The following is a 16,412-nucleotide window of genomic DNA, read 5'->3' on the forward strand; positions in this document are numbered from 1 at the left end:
ATCCTCCCCTGCCATACTCCCCAAAATTAATCCAGTTACAGTCCCTATAGATTTACCTATATGTTTATAGCCTCTTGCTGTATTAAAAACTACTTAGTATTAAAAAATACATTTTTGTCTTTAATATATAAAGTGAAAATATAATATTGGTTCCTACACATTGTTGTCACTTGCCCAGAGTTTAACTGGCATCTCCTCACAAACTCAAAAATCACACTCTTGGAGTTTCTGTGTTTTCTTCAATAGTTACTCAATTTCTAGATTTGTCACTGGCCTATGAGCCCTTCATATTTATACCCCAAATTATACTTGTTGCTAGGAACCCTACTAAACACTCAGTTTAAAAAAAAAATACCCTAAAAATAACCTCACTCTACCTTGGGAAGAAGCTATTTTCAAAGCAAGTTTTTCATGCCCTCACCTCACGTGGTCAACAGAAATAGTGGTGACGTTATTCTACTCACTTCTAGACGCTGGCATGGTACCCGTCTCCCTGGTGTTCAGGCCCAGGGTTCCAATAGAGATAAGCTGCTCCAATCTTGATTTGTATCTCCTGTGCCCTGGACTCACTAGTGGGTGTTGCATTACACAAGCCAGCACAGGCCGTGAGAGGCATTTAGACAGGGCCCAACTCAAGACTGGCCTTCTTTAGCCCAGCAGTGACTCCAACTGTTAAGGCTTGGTATTCCTCACCTTGTTTTTAAAACAATTGCTTAATGCCCTCATCTTCCCCCCTAAAAAAAAATAGTAACCTTCAGTGTACTAAAAACACCCCCTATGGATTCATAGTCAATGTTTGTTTTATTAATCGCATGTATTGTTTCCTTTTAAATACCAGTAGTTTAAATCTATGCTCACCCTATGAGGGTAGGTTTTCTTATCTGTGTTTTAGGATGAAGAAATGAAAACTGAGATTGGCTAAATAAAGTGCCAAAAGGAGTTGAAATATGGGTATCAAATCCAGATCTTTGGGCACGATGAGTGCTTAATAAATGGTAGCAGTTATGTCCTGTGCACTATTCCAAGAGCCCATGGGTGCCAACAGTTAAACACACTCAGCTCTCAGCTGGCAAGTTGGAGGTTTGAGTCTACCCAAAGGCATCTCTTAAAAAGACTTAGGGATGAACTTCCTAAAAAGCCAGCCACGGGAAATCTGTGGGACACAATTCTCCTCTCTCTGGCAGCGGGGATTGCCACGAGTCAGTCAGCCTGACACCTACTGGGTTTCGTGTGTTCGTTTGATCAGTTGGGGTTTTTTACTGATAAGAGGTATTCTGCATATTTTTTGTGTTGTTTTAATTTTCAAAGCAGCCCAGTGAAGATCAGTTTTTCATCCCACTTTTACAGATGAGAAAACTAGGGCACAAAGCAATTAAATTAAATAAGTTGCCTAAGGTTATATAGTCAGTGCAACAGCCAGGGTTCCAGAACCCATCCAACTCCGGAGCCCGTGCTCCACACCTTACTGTGTTCTTTTCCACTATGCTAGGCTCTTCCTCGCTATACATCTATAGACAGAAAGGGAAGTATAGGAGCCTTTGGGACACTTGCCAGAGAGGTAAAATTATGCTTTACTGCAGCTTTAAGGAGAGAGAGTGGTCACTGTCTGGGTGGGGTTGGTTACAATTGCCCAGAGAAGTGGTATGCTAAAGCTCATAGTGAGGAATCCATGGTTTCTGGTTCCAACCTCTTTCATTAACTTGAAACCAGCTTCCTTCCTGGCTGGTATATAACTTAAGCAGCATTTTAATTTACCATACTAGGACTACTATTGTTGGTTGTTGCATTCCTCCTAGATGCATTTCAGCAGGACCAATCCCTGGTGACGTGGTGGATTACGCCTTGGGCTGCTAACCACAAAGTCAGCAGTTCAAACCTACCAGCTGCTCCTTGGGAGAAAGATGAGGCATTCCATTCCAGTAAAGAGCTGTAGTCTTGGGACAGGTCTACCCTGCCCCACTGGGTCGCTATGAGTCAGAATCGACTCGATGGCAGTGAGTTTGGTTTTTTTGGCATTCGGTGCAAGGATCCCTGATAGCATTGTCAGGTCACCATTAGCAATTACTGCTTTCCATTTTTAAATTTCCTTTCAGACTGTTAAGTGTTCTAGTATTCAATAAATCTATATAAACCTCAGAAGTAGAATTAAGCAATTCATAAATTCAAAGCTCTTTAACAACTGGCAGTTGTTCTTGATATCAGAAACAATCCATGGAGTTCAACTGATTGCTGTAACCCTGGACTTGAGATATGCCAAATGCTTTTCACCTGTACTCACTTAGCTGTCTTAGCCAGTGGCTAATGTATAAGGTATCCAATACAAGGAACTCAGTCAATCGGTTTTCCTTATTAAATCTACTAGGAACTGATTAATCACCTCTTTAAAAATTCTTGAGCACATACATGGGAGCAATAGTAATGTGATAGAAGGGTCTCCACTCATAACATTCATGCTGAAATCTAGAGCATAAGTATTTCGCTCTTATTTTGAAAGAGTTTATAAGGGGCTGTTCCCCAGAATAACAGGGAGGAACTTACATAAGGTGACCAGATTTTAACATTGGTAAAGCGGGACTCCATTGATAAAACTCATCTCCTGGCGAAATAGCCACATGGCAGCCGAAAACTGTATACCCTAGCTTGTCGTGCATTCTTTCCAAAAATTAGGACTTTTTAAAAATGCCACGGGACGCTGGAAAAACTGTTAAAAATCGGGACTGTCCTGCCAGAAGTGGGACGTCTGGTCACCTTAAACTTACAGACCGTTTCTTGTCTTGCAGCAGCACGTGCACCATGGGCTTAGTCCTGCCTCTCTGGAGCGACACCCTCATTCATTTGGATGGTGATGGGTAAGAGCTTTCCCTTTATCCCTGCTTTCTGCCAGGGGAGGGGATCCGTCTCAGTGGGCAGTCATTCAGCTGAATGGGAGGCTAGTGTGGCCAGATGAACCGCCGTGTGAGCAGCTCAGTGAGTCCTTGTAAGCTCCCGGTTGTTGTTTTAAGTGAAGTAAAAATAAGACTTACTAGGGCCCCTCACTTTTGTTCTTCTAAGCTGACAGTGGTAAGAATTCAGGCAAAGAAGAACTAGTTCGTTGGCTCACTCTCTAATTTGAGCATGTGGGGCTGTTGCAATGTTCTCCCAGAGGATGATATGTTCTGTTTCAAGCAACCTCTTGCTGCTTATGCCAGCTGTCAGTCTACAGTAAAACCTCTTTCCTGTGCCAGTTCCTTCCACTGACCCCTCACCCTCACCTGCTGGTGTTTTGAGAATGAGTCCCCAAGAGACCAAAATGTTTGCTCCAGTTTATAAAGCGAGGGTCAGGTTTGCTCAGAAGCCCTAAGACTTCCAGATAGCAATATGCAGCAGAACAGTTTGTCCACAGCTACTGCTAGGTTTCCGTATGAATTCCCTAACTCCAGGGTGGCAGCACGTTCATTTTGCCTGGCAGATAAAATCGGACAGATAGTTGACGCTTTTGCTCAGGCCCTGTACTCTAGTTAACGTCCCCTGAAGTGCTGGATGAGCCTCTCTTCCGAGCCAGCTGTTGCTAGCATTGGAAACCTTGAAAAATCTCAGCCTATAGAGCCAACTCTCACTTGTGGATTTTTATCTTGTTCTTTACAGTGGGTTCAGCGTATCAACAGATAACAGAGTGCATATATTCAAGCCTGTATCTGTGCAGGCAATGTGGTAAGATGACTTTTAATACCTCAATGAAAGTTTTTTAGTATGTTATTGGGGCAATATTTGGGAGCAGTAGTATTTGAAATGGCACCATGAGCTGTTAGGATTTTGTGTGTTTTATCTGTGTGTTCATGATAGTTTAAAGAACACCTAAAAGTGCCGCTTTCAAGTTGCTGCGGTAGTATGCCCTGAGCACTGATGAGCAAACTGAAATGTAGGGGTATTCTTAGTCTGGAAGAGACTAAGTCAGATCAGAGAGCAGGTTGGAACTGAGTTTTATAGACACATTGACCAAGGTAATTAGTAGCAGAGCTAAATCTAGAGCATCACATTGCTTATGTATTAGCTTTCAATATCTTAAGGCAATTTTTTATGCCAACAGAGAATTACATTATAGATCCTTACGTTTCTATTTAAACTACTGATAGCTGTTTATATAATGAAGGTAAAGCTTGGGGTGGGGAGCTGTAGTTGGTAATAACTTTCAGATAGCGTACTCGCACTGGAGATAACTTACTTATCATGTGCCTGACATTGTACTTTGCATGGATTATATTTAATCATCACACTAACCCCCTAAAAGTATATTCTTAGCCCCTTGTTATGGATGAGAAAACCGAGACTTTAGAGAGGTTTTATAACTGACCTGTGAGAGTATCTTTTATATTAAGACATAATAGAGTCTTTAATTCTGTTGTTTCAGATTATCTGGAAAATAATTCATTGTAACCAGGCAATGTTGTAGGAGCCTTGGTAGCACAGTGGGTTACAAATTGGACTGCTAACTACCAGATCAGCAGTTCAAACCCACCGACTTCTTTGCAGGAAAAAGATGAGGCTTTCTGTCCCTGTAAAGATTGACAGCCTGGGAAACCCATAGAAGCAGTTCTATCCTGTACTATAGAGTTGAGTCACTGTGAACAGAATCCACTAGTGAGGCCCATTCCCCCACCCCCCTGGTTTGTTTAGGCATGTTGTGACTTAAGACTCAGAGTCCATCCCCATCAAGGATCCTAATTTCTGTTCCTCATTCAGCTACCTGCTGTGTAGTAGAAGTCTCCACGAGGAGTGAAATGGAGAGAAGGCAATCCAAGCAAGACATAAAGGAGCCTGAAAAAGACTCCAGGATGAGTCTCCCTATGAATAGCTAAGTTGATAGGATTGAGATGGGTGGGGTCCTAAGCCAATCACTGAACAATGAACAGTCTTATCAGTTCTGGCAGAAGATGAGGTGTTACATAGTTTCAGGCCATGTGTTTAAGCCAGAGTTTTAGATTTAGGGCCCATTTCAGAGGTAAGCTTCTCATGGAAAACTCATGACCTCCTTTGGCTAAGGCTCATCTACAGGCAGTTGACCTGTCTGTTCCAGGTACTAAGTAAAACCAAACCACTAAGTACCGTACATGACAGTGTTTTCGGTTATCTTTTGGGGAGGAGTACAAAAGCGTTCTCAAAGACTTAGGTATACCCTTAGGCCCACCTTTGATGTTCTGCAGTAGACGGACGGGTCCTAGCTGTGTTAGCTTACTGCAGAATAAACTTGTTGCTGTACCACGTGGGCAGCAGTGAACAGAAGAGGGGTGGGGGCTGGAGATGATGTGTGCAGATCAAAGTGGCATTTAGGCCTGCAGGTGTTTCCTTCACAGGAAGGTAGTTCCAGCAGCTCCCCATTCTTATGTGCAAGTTGAAGTAGCTGAGGTGGCCAAGCCGTGGTGTATTATAAGCAGTTGCACCAGATGCTGTGACATGCTCATTTGCTTTTGAAGCCCTTGTCCCTAGGCTGAAGAAAAGGTGTATTGCATACCCTATAGATCTCACTCAACTGGCCTCTCCCCTTAAGTCTTTGTAATGAAACTGGTTTGCTTAAATTCTCTGAAATTTGGCTTACTTTAAGTAATAGAAAGCATTTTTAAAGGCGACGCCAACTTTTTTTTTATGCCAACTTGTATTTTTTTTTAATTTTTTTTGTTTTTGTTGTTGTTTTACGCCAACTTGTATTTTAAGGGGAAATGCTTTTCTAATAAAACGACTAGCAGAGTAGCACAGTAGAAGCGTGCTGGGTTCATAAAACAGGACTGAAGTGGTTTGCTTTGTTTTTCAGTCAAATTTGCAAAGTTTGACCTATTATTGTTTTAATTTTATGTGGTATTGATAAAGAGTCGAGGAACAGACACCGTCAGTTACTATAGGTGAGAAAATAAACTGGAAGACTTTTATGGAGAGTGGTTTGCCAGTGGACTGTATTAAGTTTTTATATCCTTTGAACTAGTAATTCTAATCATTCATCCTAAGGCAATGATCATGGGTGTGTGCAAAGATTTTACTTATAGGAATGTTGATCAGTGTTCTGATAATAGCAACAACAACAAAAAAGGGGAGGGGAAGCTGAGAGAGGGGCTTAAATGTACAAAACAACAGGAATCTATTAAATTATGAAACATCCCTGTTATTGAGCATTATGCAACCATGAAAAATTATGTAGTTGGATAATGTTTATCAGCATGGAAAAATAACATCGGAGTGTAAAGTAAAAGAACAAGTCCTAAATGTTGCGTGCAATATTCAGATTTTTGTTTATGGCAGATGTACACATGGAAAAAAACGCCTAGGAAGACCTACACTAGTCTTCCCAGTATTTACTCCCAGTATTTACTGTGGGCGGTGGGATTCGGAGTATTTCTGTTCCCTTTATGGGTGGAGCAGTGTCTTTTTAGCTTACCTTTAGGAAAAAGAATTTTAAAATTTGGCCACAGGGTTTTCTCACATTGTCTTTTTTCATTTAAGAAATAAACATTAGCTTATAGCTAATAATTCGGAGCTGCAACTATGAAACTGCTTTGGGTGCTTGAGAGGCATTAGTAAAAACCTACAAGTCTCTGCTCTTGTGTATCCAACTTCCTAGCACTGTGGTTCTCCACCTTCCTAATGCCACGACCCTTTCATACAGTTCCTCATGTTGTGGTGACCCCCAATCAAAATTATTTTTGTTCCTACTTCATAACTCTAATTTTGCTACTGTTATGAATTAGTGTAAATATCTGATAAGCAGGATGTATTTTCATTGTTGCAGATTGAACATGAAAGCATAGTGATTAATCACAAAGCAATATGTAATTATATATTGTGAACTATTTATTTCTAATGACAAATAAATGAAATTTTGTCTTGAAGCACGGTGTAGCATGGGTAACAGTCTTCACGCCGGGTACTTGTATGTGGGTATATCTGCATGAGGGCGGACCCACCTGGAGACAGGAGCAGTGTCTCGGTTCCTAAGACCATCAGAAATAATGTGTTTTCTGGTGGTCTTAGATGACCCCTGTGAAAGGGTCGTTCGACACACACCCCCCCCAATGGGGTTGCGACCCACAGGTTGAGAACCACTGTCCTAGCATATCTAGCTTAAGGTTTCCCCAAGTGTATAACCAAAAAAAGGGGGGGATGGTACGTTTTAGTTGTGGTTACTCTTCTGAGGTTCCAGAGTTTAGAGTCAGACCGTTTAATTAGTCTCAGAATAACCAGAAGTGTTCTTAGAAAGTAGCTCAGGTGTATGGGTGAGTGGTTTAAAAACACTAGGGGACTACAGCAGCAAGAATAATAAATGTCATCAGATCAGTACTTCCTGGACATTAGAGGACATGTCCTCAAGGCCTAAGGAGATCTATGAAATCTTGGGGCAGCCTATAAGGATCATGAGGAATGTATGCTTTCACATGATCCTGTGCCAAGGGAAACATCTTTATATAGTAAATTGTTCAGGTCTTTAGTTCTCGAGGGAGCGCTGGGAGCATATTGGTCATGAGTTGGGCTGCTAACCTCCCAGTTAGCCCTTTGAAACCACTGGGTAGGGGCTCCAGAGGGGAAAGCTGAGGCTTTCTGCTCCCAAAAAGAGTCGCAGTCTCAGAAACCCACAGGAGTCCTGCCCTGCCCTGTAGGGTCACCTTGAGTCAATTGACTCCATGGCAGTGAGTTTGGGTTGTTTGTTTGATTTTGGCTTTATTCCAACTACGGGGTCATGAGCATCTATTTTTTCACTGGTGAATAGTCATTTTGCCCCCTCCCCAATGATGGATCACATCTTTCAGCAAGAAATGCATCTAGTCCAGTAGAAGAAGGAAAAATAATAGGAAAACAATAAAAAAGAAATGCATTTAGTCTATTTCTCTATAAAATACTAAGAATCAGAAAACTTCCGAATGTGCCATATTAATAAATATATATATAAATAATATGCTAGTAATGAGAATCAGAAAACTTATTTAAGGGAGTATATCCTCCAGAGATCAAAATCTGCAGGATTAAACTTACCCAGAAGCACTTGCAGTACATGTGTATCACTGACTTTTCAGTACCCCACGGTTCTACAGTGCTGATTTCCCAGCATATCTTTCAGGTCTGCCCTACAGAGTTTACACAAGGCTTGTGAAGTGGCCAGAATGCATAACTACTACCCAGGAAGCCTCTTTCTCACGTGGGTGAGTTATTATGAGAGCCATATCAACTCCGATCAATCCTCCGTCAACGAATGGAATGCTATGCAGGATGTGCAGTCCCACCGGCCGGACTCACCTGTGCTCTTCACAGACATGTAAGTCGGTTTGCTGAGGACCGTGGAAGTCCTCTTGATCGTGCTGTAGGGGTGTCTTGGGCAGATGTCTCTCCCTAACCTCTCCCCTTGGGGAATTCATCTTACTCGGGCTTATCAGTCACTATATACATCCACTACTCATAAAAGAACCCTACTAAAAAAACTAGTGGTTTTCAGTTACCTGCAAAGACCTGAGGAGTGATAATCATGTAACACATTAATATTCACTCAGGCAACATCCAAGCAAGCACAAGCCCATGGTCCCAGAGGTTTTAATAGAGTTCAGGAAACGTTGATTGGGGAATAAGTTGTGGCGGGCATAACCAGATAACAGTAAATGCAACAGCTTCCCCCACACAACACTTGTTATCTCAGGTCGCTTTTATCCAAATCTGTGGCACTGTACCGTACTGGGCATAATAAATGTTACTGGGTTACGTATTTATTATACTGTACTGTATCATTATTTTTATGTGAGCTTTCTCTACCTACAAATTAAAAGCTGACTATTACAGTGTTATTCATCAACCCATAGCAGTGCCATCCAGTCACTGTATTGGATGTCTCGTGAGTGTTGTAGCATTATCTCTCTGTTTAACTTTCTTTCAAAAATATTGTGAAGTGCCTCGTGGCTCCCAAACACAACAAAACCTGTGCTAGTGGCACCAGCAACAAGAGACAGAGGATAAGTATCAATTTGGAATTGAAACAAAAAGTTACTATTATTAACACAAAGTGGAAAATCCATGAAAAGCAGTTCACACAACCTCCAAGTCACATAATATCCTGTTTCACAGAATGTATTAGGGATGTTAAGTGAAGCTTGGCTATATAAAGGAGTTGGACTGAAGTTTACCTTTTTATTATCTGTGAAAAGAGTCATTGTCTACAAGTTAATGACAATATGCTTCCAGGGGGCTGTTTGTAATACTGAGGAAGACAAGATGTTTTCAGTAAATTGCAAACAAATGCTACTGATAACCTTAAGAGATTTCCATTCAGGTTTTTGTTTTTGTGTTTTCAGCTCAGCCTTTCCCGGTTACGTCCTGGTCAGTAAAGTTTTGTTAAATCTCCTTGGTGTACCATAGTTGGATAAAGGCCCAAGGTGGAGCTGATGTTTATTTCCTTTTTAGACCTATGTGTTGAGACTTTTGTGACTATTTTGGAAATTTTTTCACACTTAGTTCCTGCTTTGGAAATTAATCAGGATGTTTATTTTGCTCTGAATTTATCTTTCTGCCCTTCAAGATAGTCTACAGCTGGGAAAGAAGAGAAGCTGTGTACTATCTGACCTTACAAGCGGATTTGCCTTTAAATTCCTAAAGTCATGCCAAACAGTTCATGGTTGCTTTTTTTTTTAAAGTCTTAGTTTAGCTAATAGTGCAATAAATGTTCCTTATTAGAAAGGTGAAAAAATTTTAAATTATGTGAAAGGAAGTAAAAACAGCAGTTGAAACCTTCAAGGTGTTATTGGTCCAAGGCTCTCCTTTTCATTAACAGGAGTCCACAGTTCCAAAAGGATAAAAATTAGTTCCACTTTAAGAATCTGGGAGAAGGTTAGCTTTTATGCTTTCCACCTAGTTGATAGGTTTGAGAGGAATGGGAATCATCTCGCTCACAATTGGACATTCTAGCCCACACTTACCATGAGGGGGGAAAAAAACCTTTCCAATTTCCCTGGTGTTATTGACAAAGTTCAGAAACTGCAGTACAAGTCAAAAATCCAGATGAAACCACCCATAATCTCTGGCACATGGTATCAGTAACGGGTCCTTGAGTGGACTCGGGCTTAGGCTAATCCCAGGTGTGAGAATGGAACTGGGCTCTGTAGGGTTTTTTTAGGAGATCACCGGGCCTTTCTTTTGAGGCACCTCTGGGTGGACACAGACTGCCAGCCTTTCAATTCCAAGCAGAGCAGAGCTCATTAGCCATTTGTACCAACACTCTTAGCCCATGGTAAAGTTTCATTAAATGGTGATTCTTGGTATGTTCAATATAGCTCAGTTTTAAAACATCTTTCATAAACAAATGTTTATCTGTTTGTAGGAAAAAGACTGAAAGTTACAGGCCAGAGTATTAATTTTAGTTATCTCTGGATAGAGGGATTTATGTATTTCCCCAATTTTTCTGCATGAAGTCAAGAGGGAAAGTGTATTTGTGTGTTTGTTTTAGAGCATCTTTTCACTCCCTCTCCCTAAAGGCCTACAATAAAATATTGAGAATGCAGGAGAATTTGTACAAAAATATACCCTGTCTATATAGATATTCTGAATAAAGCTTACACTTTGGAAGTGAAGGAGGGTAGAAAAGAAAAATGCCTCGTAGTATCTGGCCATATGCTGGCTAGACGCCTGGATCTCACTTACTTCTCATCAGGAAAAGGAAACCAAGTCTCAGTAAGGAGAAGAAACTTGTTCAAGGTCACACGCCCAATAAGTAACAAGGCTGAGATTAAAACCATCTATTCTCAAACCACCTGTGAGGGATTGGGGAAAAGGTTGCTAAACTAGGGAAGCTCACCCATGCACACAGGGGCTAAAATTTGCTTCTAATATTTCTTGTTAATAGAAGAGTCAAACATGTCATTTTCTACTATTAACTGTATCTAGGAAAAATGGTGGAGGCATGGTTAAGAATTTTAATTCGAAAAATAAAAAAAATTTTTTAAATAATTTTAATTCGAGTCAAGACATGGAGAGATGCTTTGGTTGCGTGACAGGGAAATAGAACTGGTATTAGCTGCATTTTGCAGGTTTAAGAAACTAAGCGCCTAAGTGGTGGGAGCCCCAAGGAGGTGGAGTTAAGAACATTCATCTTTGGAGATACTGAAGCTATTTTTGCCGCCAATGATAAAGTTGTAGGCAGCAAAGACAAGATGCCTCAAGGCTTAGTCCACTGCCATCTCCAAATAAGGAGCACAGAGCAGGTAGGAGGGAAAGATGAGACAGAAAGTGCTTTCTGTTGGCCCCACTCAAATTCTGCATAATATGAAATAATGCTTTTACAGAGAAGCATCCAGTTACATTGAACCAATATCCTTCTAGTAATTGGAGAGTCAGCTACTTAGTTTGAGTTCGGATTCCAGTTCCAAGGGTCATTTTCTTCTTCAGAGAGTCCGAGAGTAAGACAGCAATAGGCTCTTGCAGGTGAGTGTTAAGCCGGGCCAAGAGTTCTGGTTCTTGTGCCAGTGTGTGCTGTCTTCATCATGTCATTAAGCCATGCTTAATGCATCATGTCATTAAGGCTGTTTCCTTAATCTGTAAACTTAGGGTAACAAATATTTCACAAATATTTTAAGAGCTTTTGTGAAAGGGAAAGCTTTTTGGATAATTTGTATGGAAGTATATGATTCCTGTGACTCACCTTGGGGGAGAATTTGCCTAATGAAGATGACGATAGAGTGGCTCTTCTATCCCATTTTCTAGAGCTACGACCATGAATGATCTGCACAGGGATGGTGTATTAAGGTAGAATAGACCCAGTTCCATAGGGGCTCACACCACTGGCCTCCCCAGCTGGATATTCTAGCTCAATAAGTGGTACCCTGGGGTTCTTGATGGGAAAGGGTGGCTATAATCTCCACTAAAGCGCTACACTCAGTATACCAAATTTATCATCACTCCATCATGGATCCATGTACCTGAATTCATTTAAGAATCTTTAGACATGAACAACTTCTTCAAGTACTAATTCGCACAGGTTTACATTCTGTAAAGAAACAAAAATAGAAATTCCTTTTTGCCCTGACTCTAAAATATAAGTTTCAGGGTAATAGTTGTGAGTCCTGCCCATTTGGAAGCAGCATTAAATGGCACATTCATCAACTTAGTCAAATTCCTCCTAAGAAAAACAACTTTATTTTTCTCAGACCAACTGAGCGTGAACGAACAGAAAGACTCATTAAAACCAAGCTAAGGGAGATTATGATGCAGAAGGATTTGGAGAACATTACATCCAAAGAGGTAAGGGACCTTGAATCCTCTTTGTTTCAGGGCTTGGAGATGGAATAGCAATAATTGTGGGTCCAAAATGGCACGGGGTTGAAAATGCAGAGGGATTTTATAGAGATTAGTACAGTGTGCCATCTTATGTTTCAGATAAGAACGGAGTTGGAAATGCAAATGGTGTGCAACTTGCGAGAATTCAAGGAATTTATAGATAATGAAATGATAGTAATCCTTGGTCAGATGGATAGCCCTACACAGATCTTCGAGCACGTATTCTTGGTAAGTCTTGGGGCCACTTTATACACTAAAGCTTGCCCATGCCAACCGACTCATGGGCGTTGGACTGTTAAAACTTTATTAAGTTTAATAAAAGTAAATTACATTAAAAACAAAGAAATAAATACTCATAACTCCCTAGTTCTTTTACAACATTTTACTTTTTAGCTGTGCTCTTAAAATTACTTATGCCATGTATGGATTGTGATAAGAGTTGTACAAGCCCCCAATAAAATGATTTTAAAAAATAAAAAATATTTTTAAAGATTGCTTATGTCTATTGTATGGCAGAAATATTATAGAATTGTGTACTGCTACTGGCCTCTTCCAATTCCTTATTGAGTGATGTCACACAGCTAGACTGAAATTGACTGAGGTGGGAATATATAAACCAAAGAAATTGGCAAATGTTACAGATGAGGCATTCTCCTGGAGAATTGATTGTTAAGTTTCATAATTGCTCTTCAGAATAATTTCCTAGGCAAAAAATAATGGGGCGGGAGAAGACAGTAGGAAAGAGCTAAAGGTGGCAAAGGTAAATACTGTTATATACAGAACCCTGCAATAACTCATCTATAAGTAAATGCATGGATAGTACATGCAGGCTGAACAAGTAGGGGAGAGAAAGTTAAGGGTAAACCCATGGATGGATGGATGGATATTGACAGGATATTTGTATACATGTATTTCCCTTTGCTGCATATGCCCATGAATGTGGTAGAACATACGGGGAGCAAATAAAAAACACTTCTTAGACATAGCCAAACACCTTAAGGGACTAAGTTGCTGGGCATGGGGACTCAGAACCATAGACTCGGCCAGTACTGAAGTCAGTTGGCAAAACATAGTTCACAAAGACAATATTCAGCATCTTACTGGGGTCTTAAAAGCTCAAAAATACAACTGTTTTTCTCTGTCAACAACTGTCTCTTCCCATGTAGTACAAAGAAGAGTAGTGAAAATCAGAAGACACGTGAAAACAGTTAGACCAGTGAATTAATGGATCATGTAAACATCAGCCTCTACCACTCTGAGGCTTGAAGCACTAGATGGTGCCTGACTGTCACTCCCAATTGCTCTGAAAGAGATCACAGTAGAAGGTCCTGAATAGACTGGGAGGGATATGTGGAACAAAACTCAAAAATCTTATAAGAGACCGGGCTTACTGTTCTGGATACTAGTGGGACCCCCAAGACGCTTGTTTACCCTTCAAGTCTGGAACTGAACTCACTCTAATGGCTCAGTTTTCAGCCCAACATTAAGTCTATAAAGTGAACCAAGACACTGGTGAGGTTAGAATAATTAACCATTTAAGATCAAAAGGGCAGCTTTTACCTAAGGATAAAGTTCAGAAGGGTTAAGAAAGAAAGAAAGGGTTGGAAAGAGGCAACACAGGGAGGAGGTAGGATAAGTGATGGTGCATTGAGGGGGTTACAGTGGAGGAGATGAAACAAAATGTGTGTGAATTGTTGACTGTAAGACTGATGATAATAAAAAGCGTTTTGTTTTTAAATAGTTCCCTAGGGCTGCCATAACAAAATACCAGTAAGTGAGTAGCTTGAAAGAATACAGATTAATTTTCTTAAAGTTCTGGAGATGATGTTCAAATTCAGGGTGTCAGCACACCAGTACTCACTAGTTTGTTTCTTTGTTGGTTCTAAGGAAAGATCGTTTCTTGTCTCAAACCTTCAGAGGTATGACATAACTGATATCTTCAAAGCAAGACCGTATTTTCCCCAAAAAGATCACATTCACAGGTATAGGGGTTAGAACTTCAACATATTCAACATTTTGGGGGGCGGCGGGCAGACACAGTTCAATCCAAAATAGTAGTCAAAGTTAAGGGGGGGAAGACCATTCCACAATAATGTATACAACTAGGATTCCTTCTTTTTTCTATCTGACAAATATGTCTAAGGTTTACTATATCTAAGCAGAACAGGTAGAAATGACTTATAACTGACAAAGTATTGAATGTTTAAACATTTGAAATCTTGTAGTTATATTTTAAATACTTCAAATATTTTTGTGATTACCAAAAATTGATGACTTATCGTTGTTCATGCTTCCTGATCATCCTGTAATGGGCCCAAGGAAATCTCTCTGACAGATGGATTAGAAAATCTCCTAAAATCTATTTTTTCTTCCCAAATGTTAAAGGGTTCTCGTTTTTATCTGTACATTATGGGAACAAGATGAACAAAGATCATTAAACTCAGTGGGGAACACCACGACCTCATTTTGTTCCTCCACCCACACACATTGACCGAAAATATTAACAATAAACTAAATTGATTGGTTTGAATTTTACCTTCTTTGTCTGATGAGGACATTTGTGAACTCTGCGATGATTAGAAGCTAAGAAGCCAGAGAGATGACAAAAAGTGCATAGCACTGACTAATTTGGATCACTCACCCTGAATATTCACGAGCTTATGTCACCTGGTTCTGACTTTGTGCCATTGAAAGCTTGTGCCCTGAATTAACTTGCTGACGCACTGAAGTGTATGTGCTTGTAGAGTGATTCATGCTGGTGGTGTCTGTCATGTAGGGCTATAAAATTACTCATGGGACAAAGGAAAAGTTGTGAACTGGGAGGGGGACTTCTTTTCCTTTCCTCTAACTTATCCAACACATATTTCAAACTCGAGCTTTAGACCCTGTCTAAATGGAAAAAAATCATTGACCTTTCCCTTTGTAAAGCATCTGGCTTTGCTGTCTTTTGTAAATATTTCCAATAGGCCCCAAGCATCCTTTGCTCTTGTATCGTTGAAAAGAATCTTTGTGTTTTCTGTAGACGACATAGGAATTAGTCATACAAATGACCCATCCTCCCAGCATCTCCATGTCACCTAATGTTTACGAAGGTCAAATGCAGGTAGCTAAAGAGCTCATGTTACAAAGGGAACACTGCTACAGACGTTGAAGTCACTTGCCCATTAAGCTAGTTTTTGATACTGTGTGACGAGCGACTACAGTCCTTTCTAACCGGTCAGTCTGTTAGGATGTGTTAGACACATCCCGTTGTCTTTGATACCACCCCTCAAGAAGTACCTCCTCCATGATAGACAAAGGGGCTTCAAAAATGGGATTTTTCCACGAACTTCTGGAAGACCTTTGTATTTTGTTGTTCTTCTGAGGTGCCTTCTGCTGGTCCTGACTCATAGCGTCTCTGTGTACGTGTTACTGTTGTTAGTTGCCTTGTATTGATCCCAGAGTGGAGCTGCCCCATATTTTTACGGATTCACAGTTTACAGATTGCTGTGATCTTGTGTTGGCCAGAAGACTTTCCAACTGGGGGATCCTGAAATTTAACTCCTAACTCACAAAAGGAGGGGATGAACAAACTGTCTAAACGTGTTTCTGTATGTGTTCCTTGGTAGCTTCCTCGCTTTGTTTGCACCACCTTAGCCTATGTTCTAGCCCTTCTCCATTGAAGCCTCTGCCCTATTGGCTTTCCCAGCCGTTGACACAGAAAAAGGTCTTATCCTAGCTGCAAGTGGTGGTGTTAGTTTTCTGCCAAGTCATCTCGTGCATAGCTGCCATGCCTGGAGCTCAAGCAAACTGAGTAAAGAGCGGGTTTTTTTCCTTGTTTCAGAAGGCTGCTCAGCCCTGCAGTGATCTGCACAGGGACCCACTTATTTGGAAAGGTGTCCGGCGGTTGTGAAGAGGGGAAATTTGTAGAGCATTATTTACAGATTATCTCATCTGCAACCCAGTGTTTTTATATCGCCACCACCACCCCCCAAAAAAGAGGTTCTTCTACCCTCTTAAGAGTGTCCCTGAGCGAGAAGCCTTTGTCCTACCAAATCTCAATATCAACAGCTCTCTCAGAGGCAGCCCGATTTGGCTGAGAAAATTGGATGTGAACAGAAACCCTTTGCGGAAAGGCAGGCAGCTTTCTTAGTTAAACAAGA

At 40.7% G+C, this 16,412-nt stretch overlaps 1 protein-coding gene across 1 annotated transcript in view; it reads left to right on the plus strand.

Annotated features, from left to right (window-relative positions):
* Positions 1-16,412, plus strand: part of SSH2 (slingshot protein phosphatase 2) — a 125,609-nt gene that overhangs the window by 76,203 nt on the left and 32,994 nt on the right. Inside the window, exons 4-8 of the mRNA XM_045299966.1 lie at positions 2,762-2,849; positions 3,625-3,690; positions 8,078-8,272; positions 12,141-12,234; positions 12,370-12,498. Of these exons, the coding sequence (XP_045155901.1) occupies positions 2,762-2,849; positions 3,625-3,690; positions 8,078-8,272; positions 12,141-12,234; positions 12,370-12,498 (572 nt within the window). The remainder of the gene's footprint in view (positions 1-2,761; positions 2,850-3,624; positions 3,691-8,077; positions 8,273-12,140; positions 12,235-12,369; positions 12,499-16,412) is intronic.

This window comes from Echinops telfairi, unplaced genomic scaffold (genome assembly GCF_000313985.2).
Source record: "Echinops telfairi isolate 266 unplaced genomic scaffold, ASM31398v2 ScPeMD7_7458;HRSCAF=8496, whole genome shotgun sequence".
NCBI classification, from domain to species: domain Eukaryota; kingdom Metazoa; phylum Chordata; class Mammalia; order Afrosoricida; family Tenrecidae; genus Echinops; species Echinops telfairi.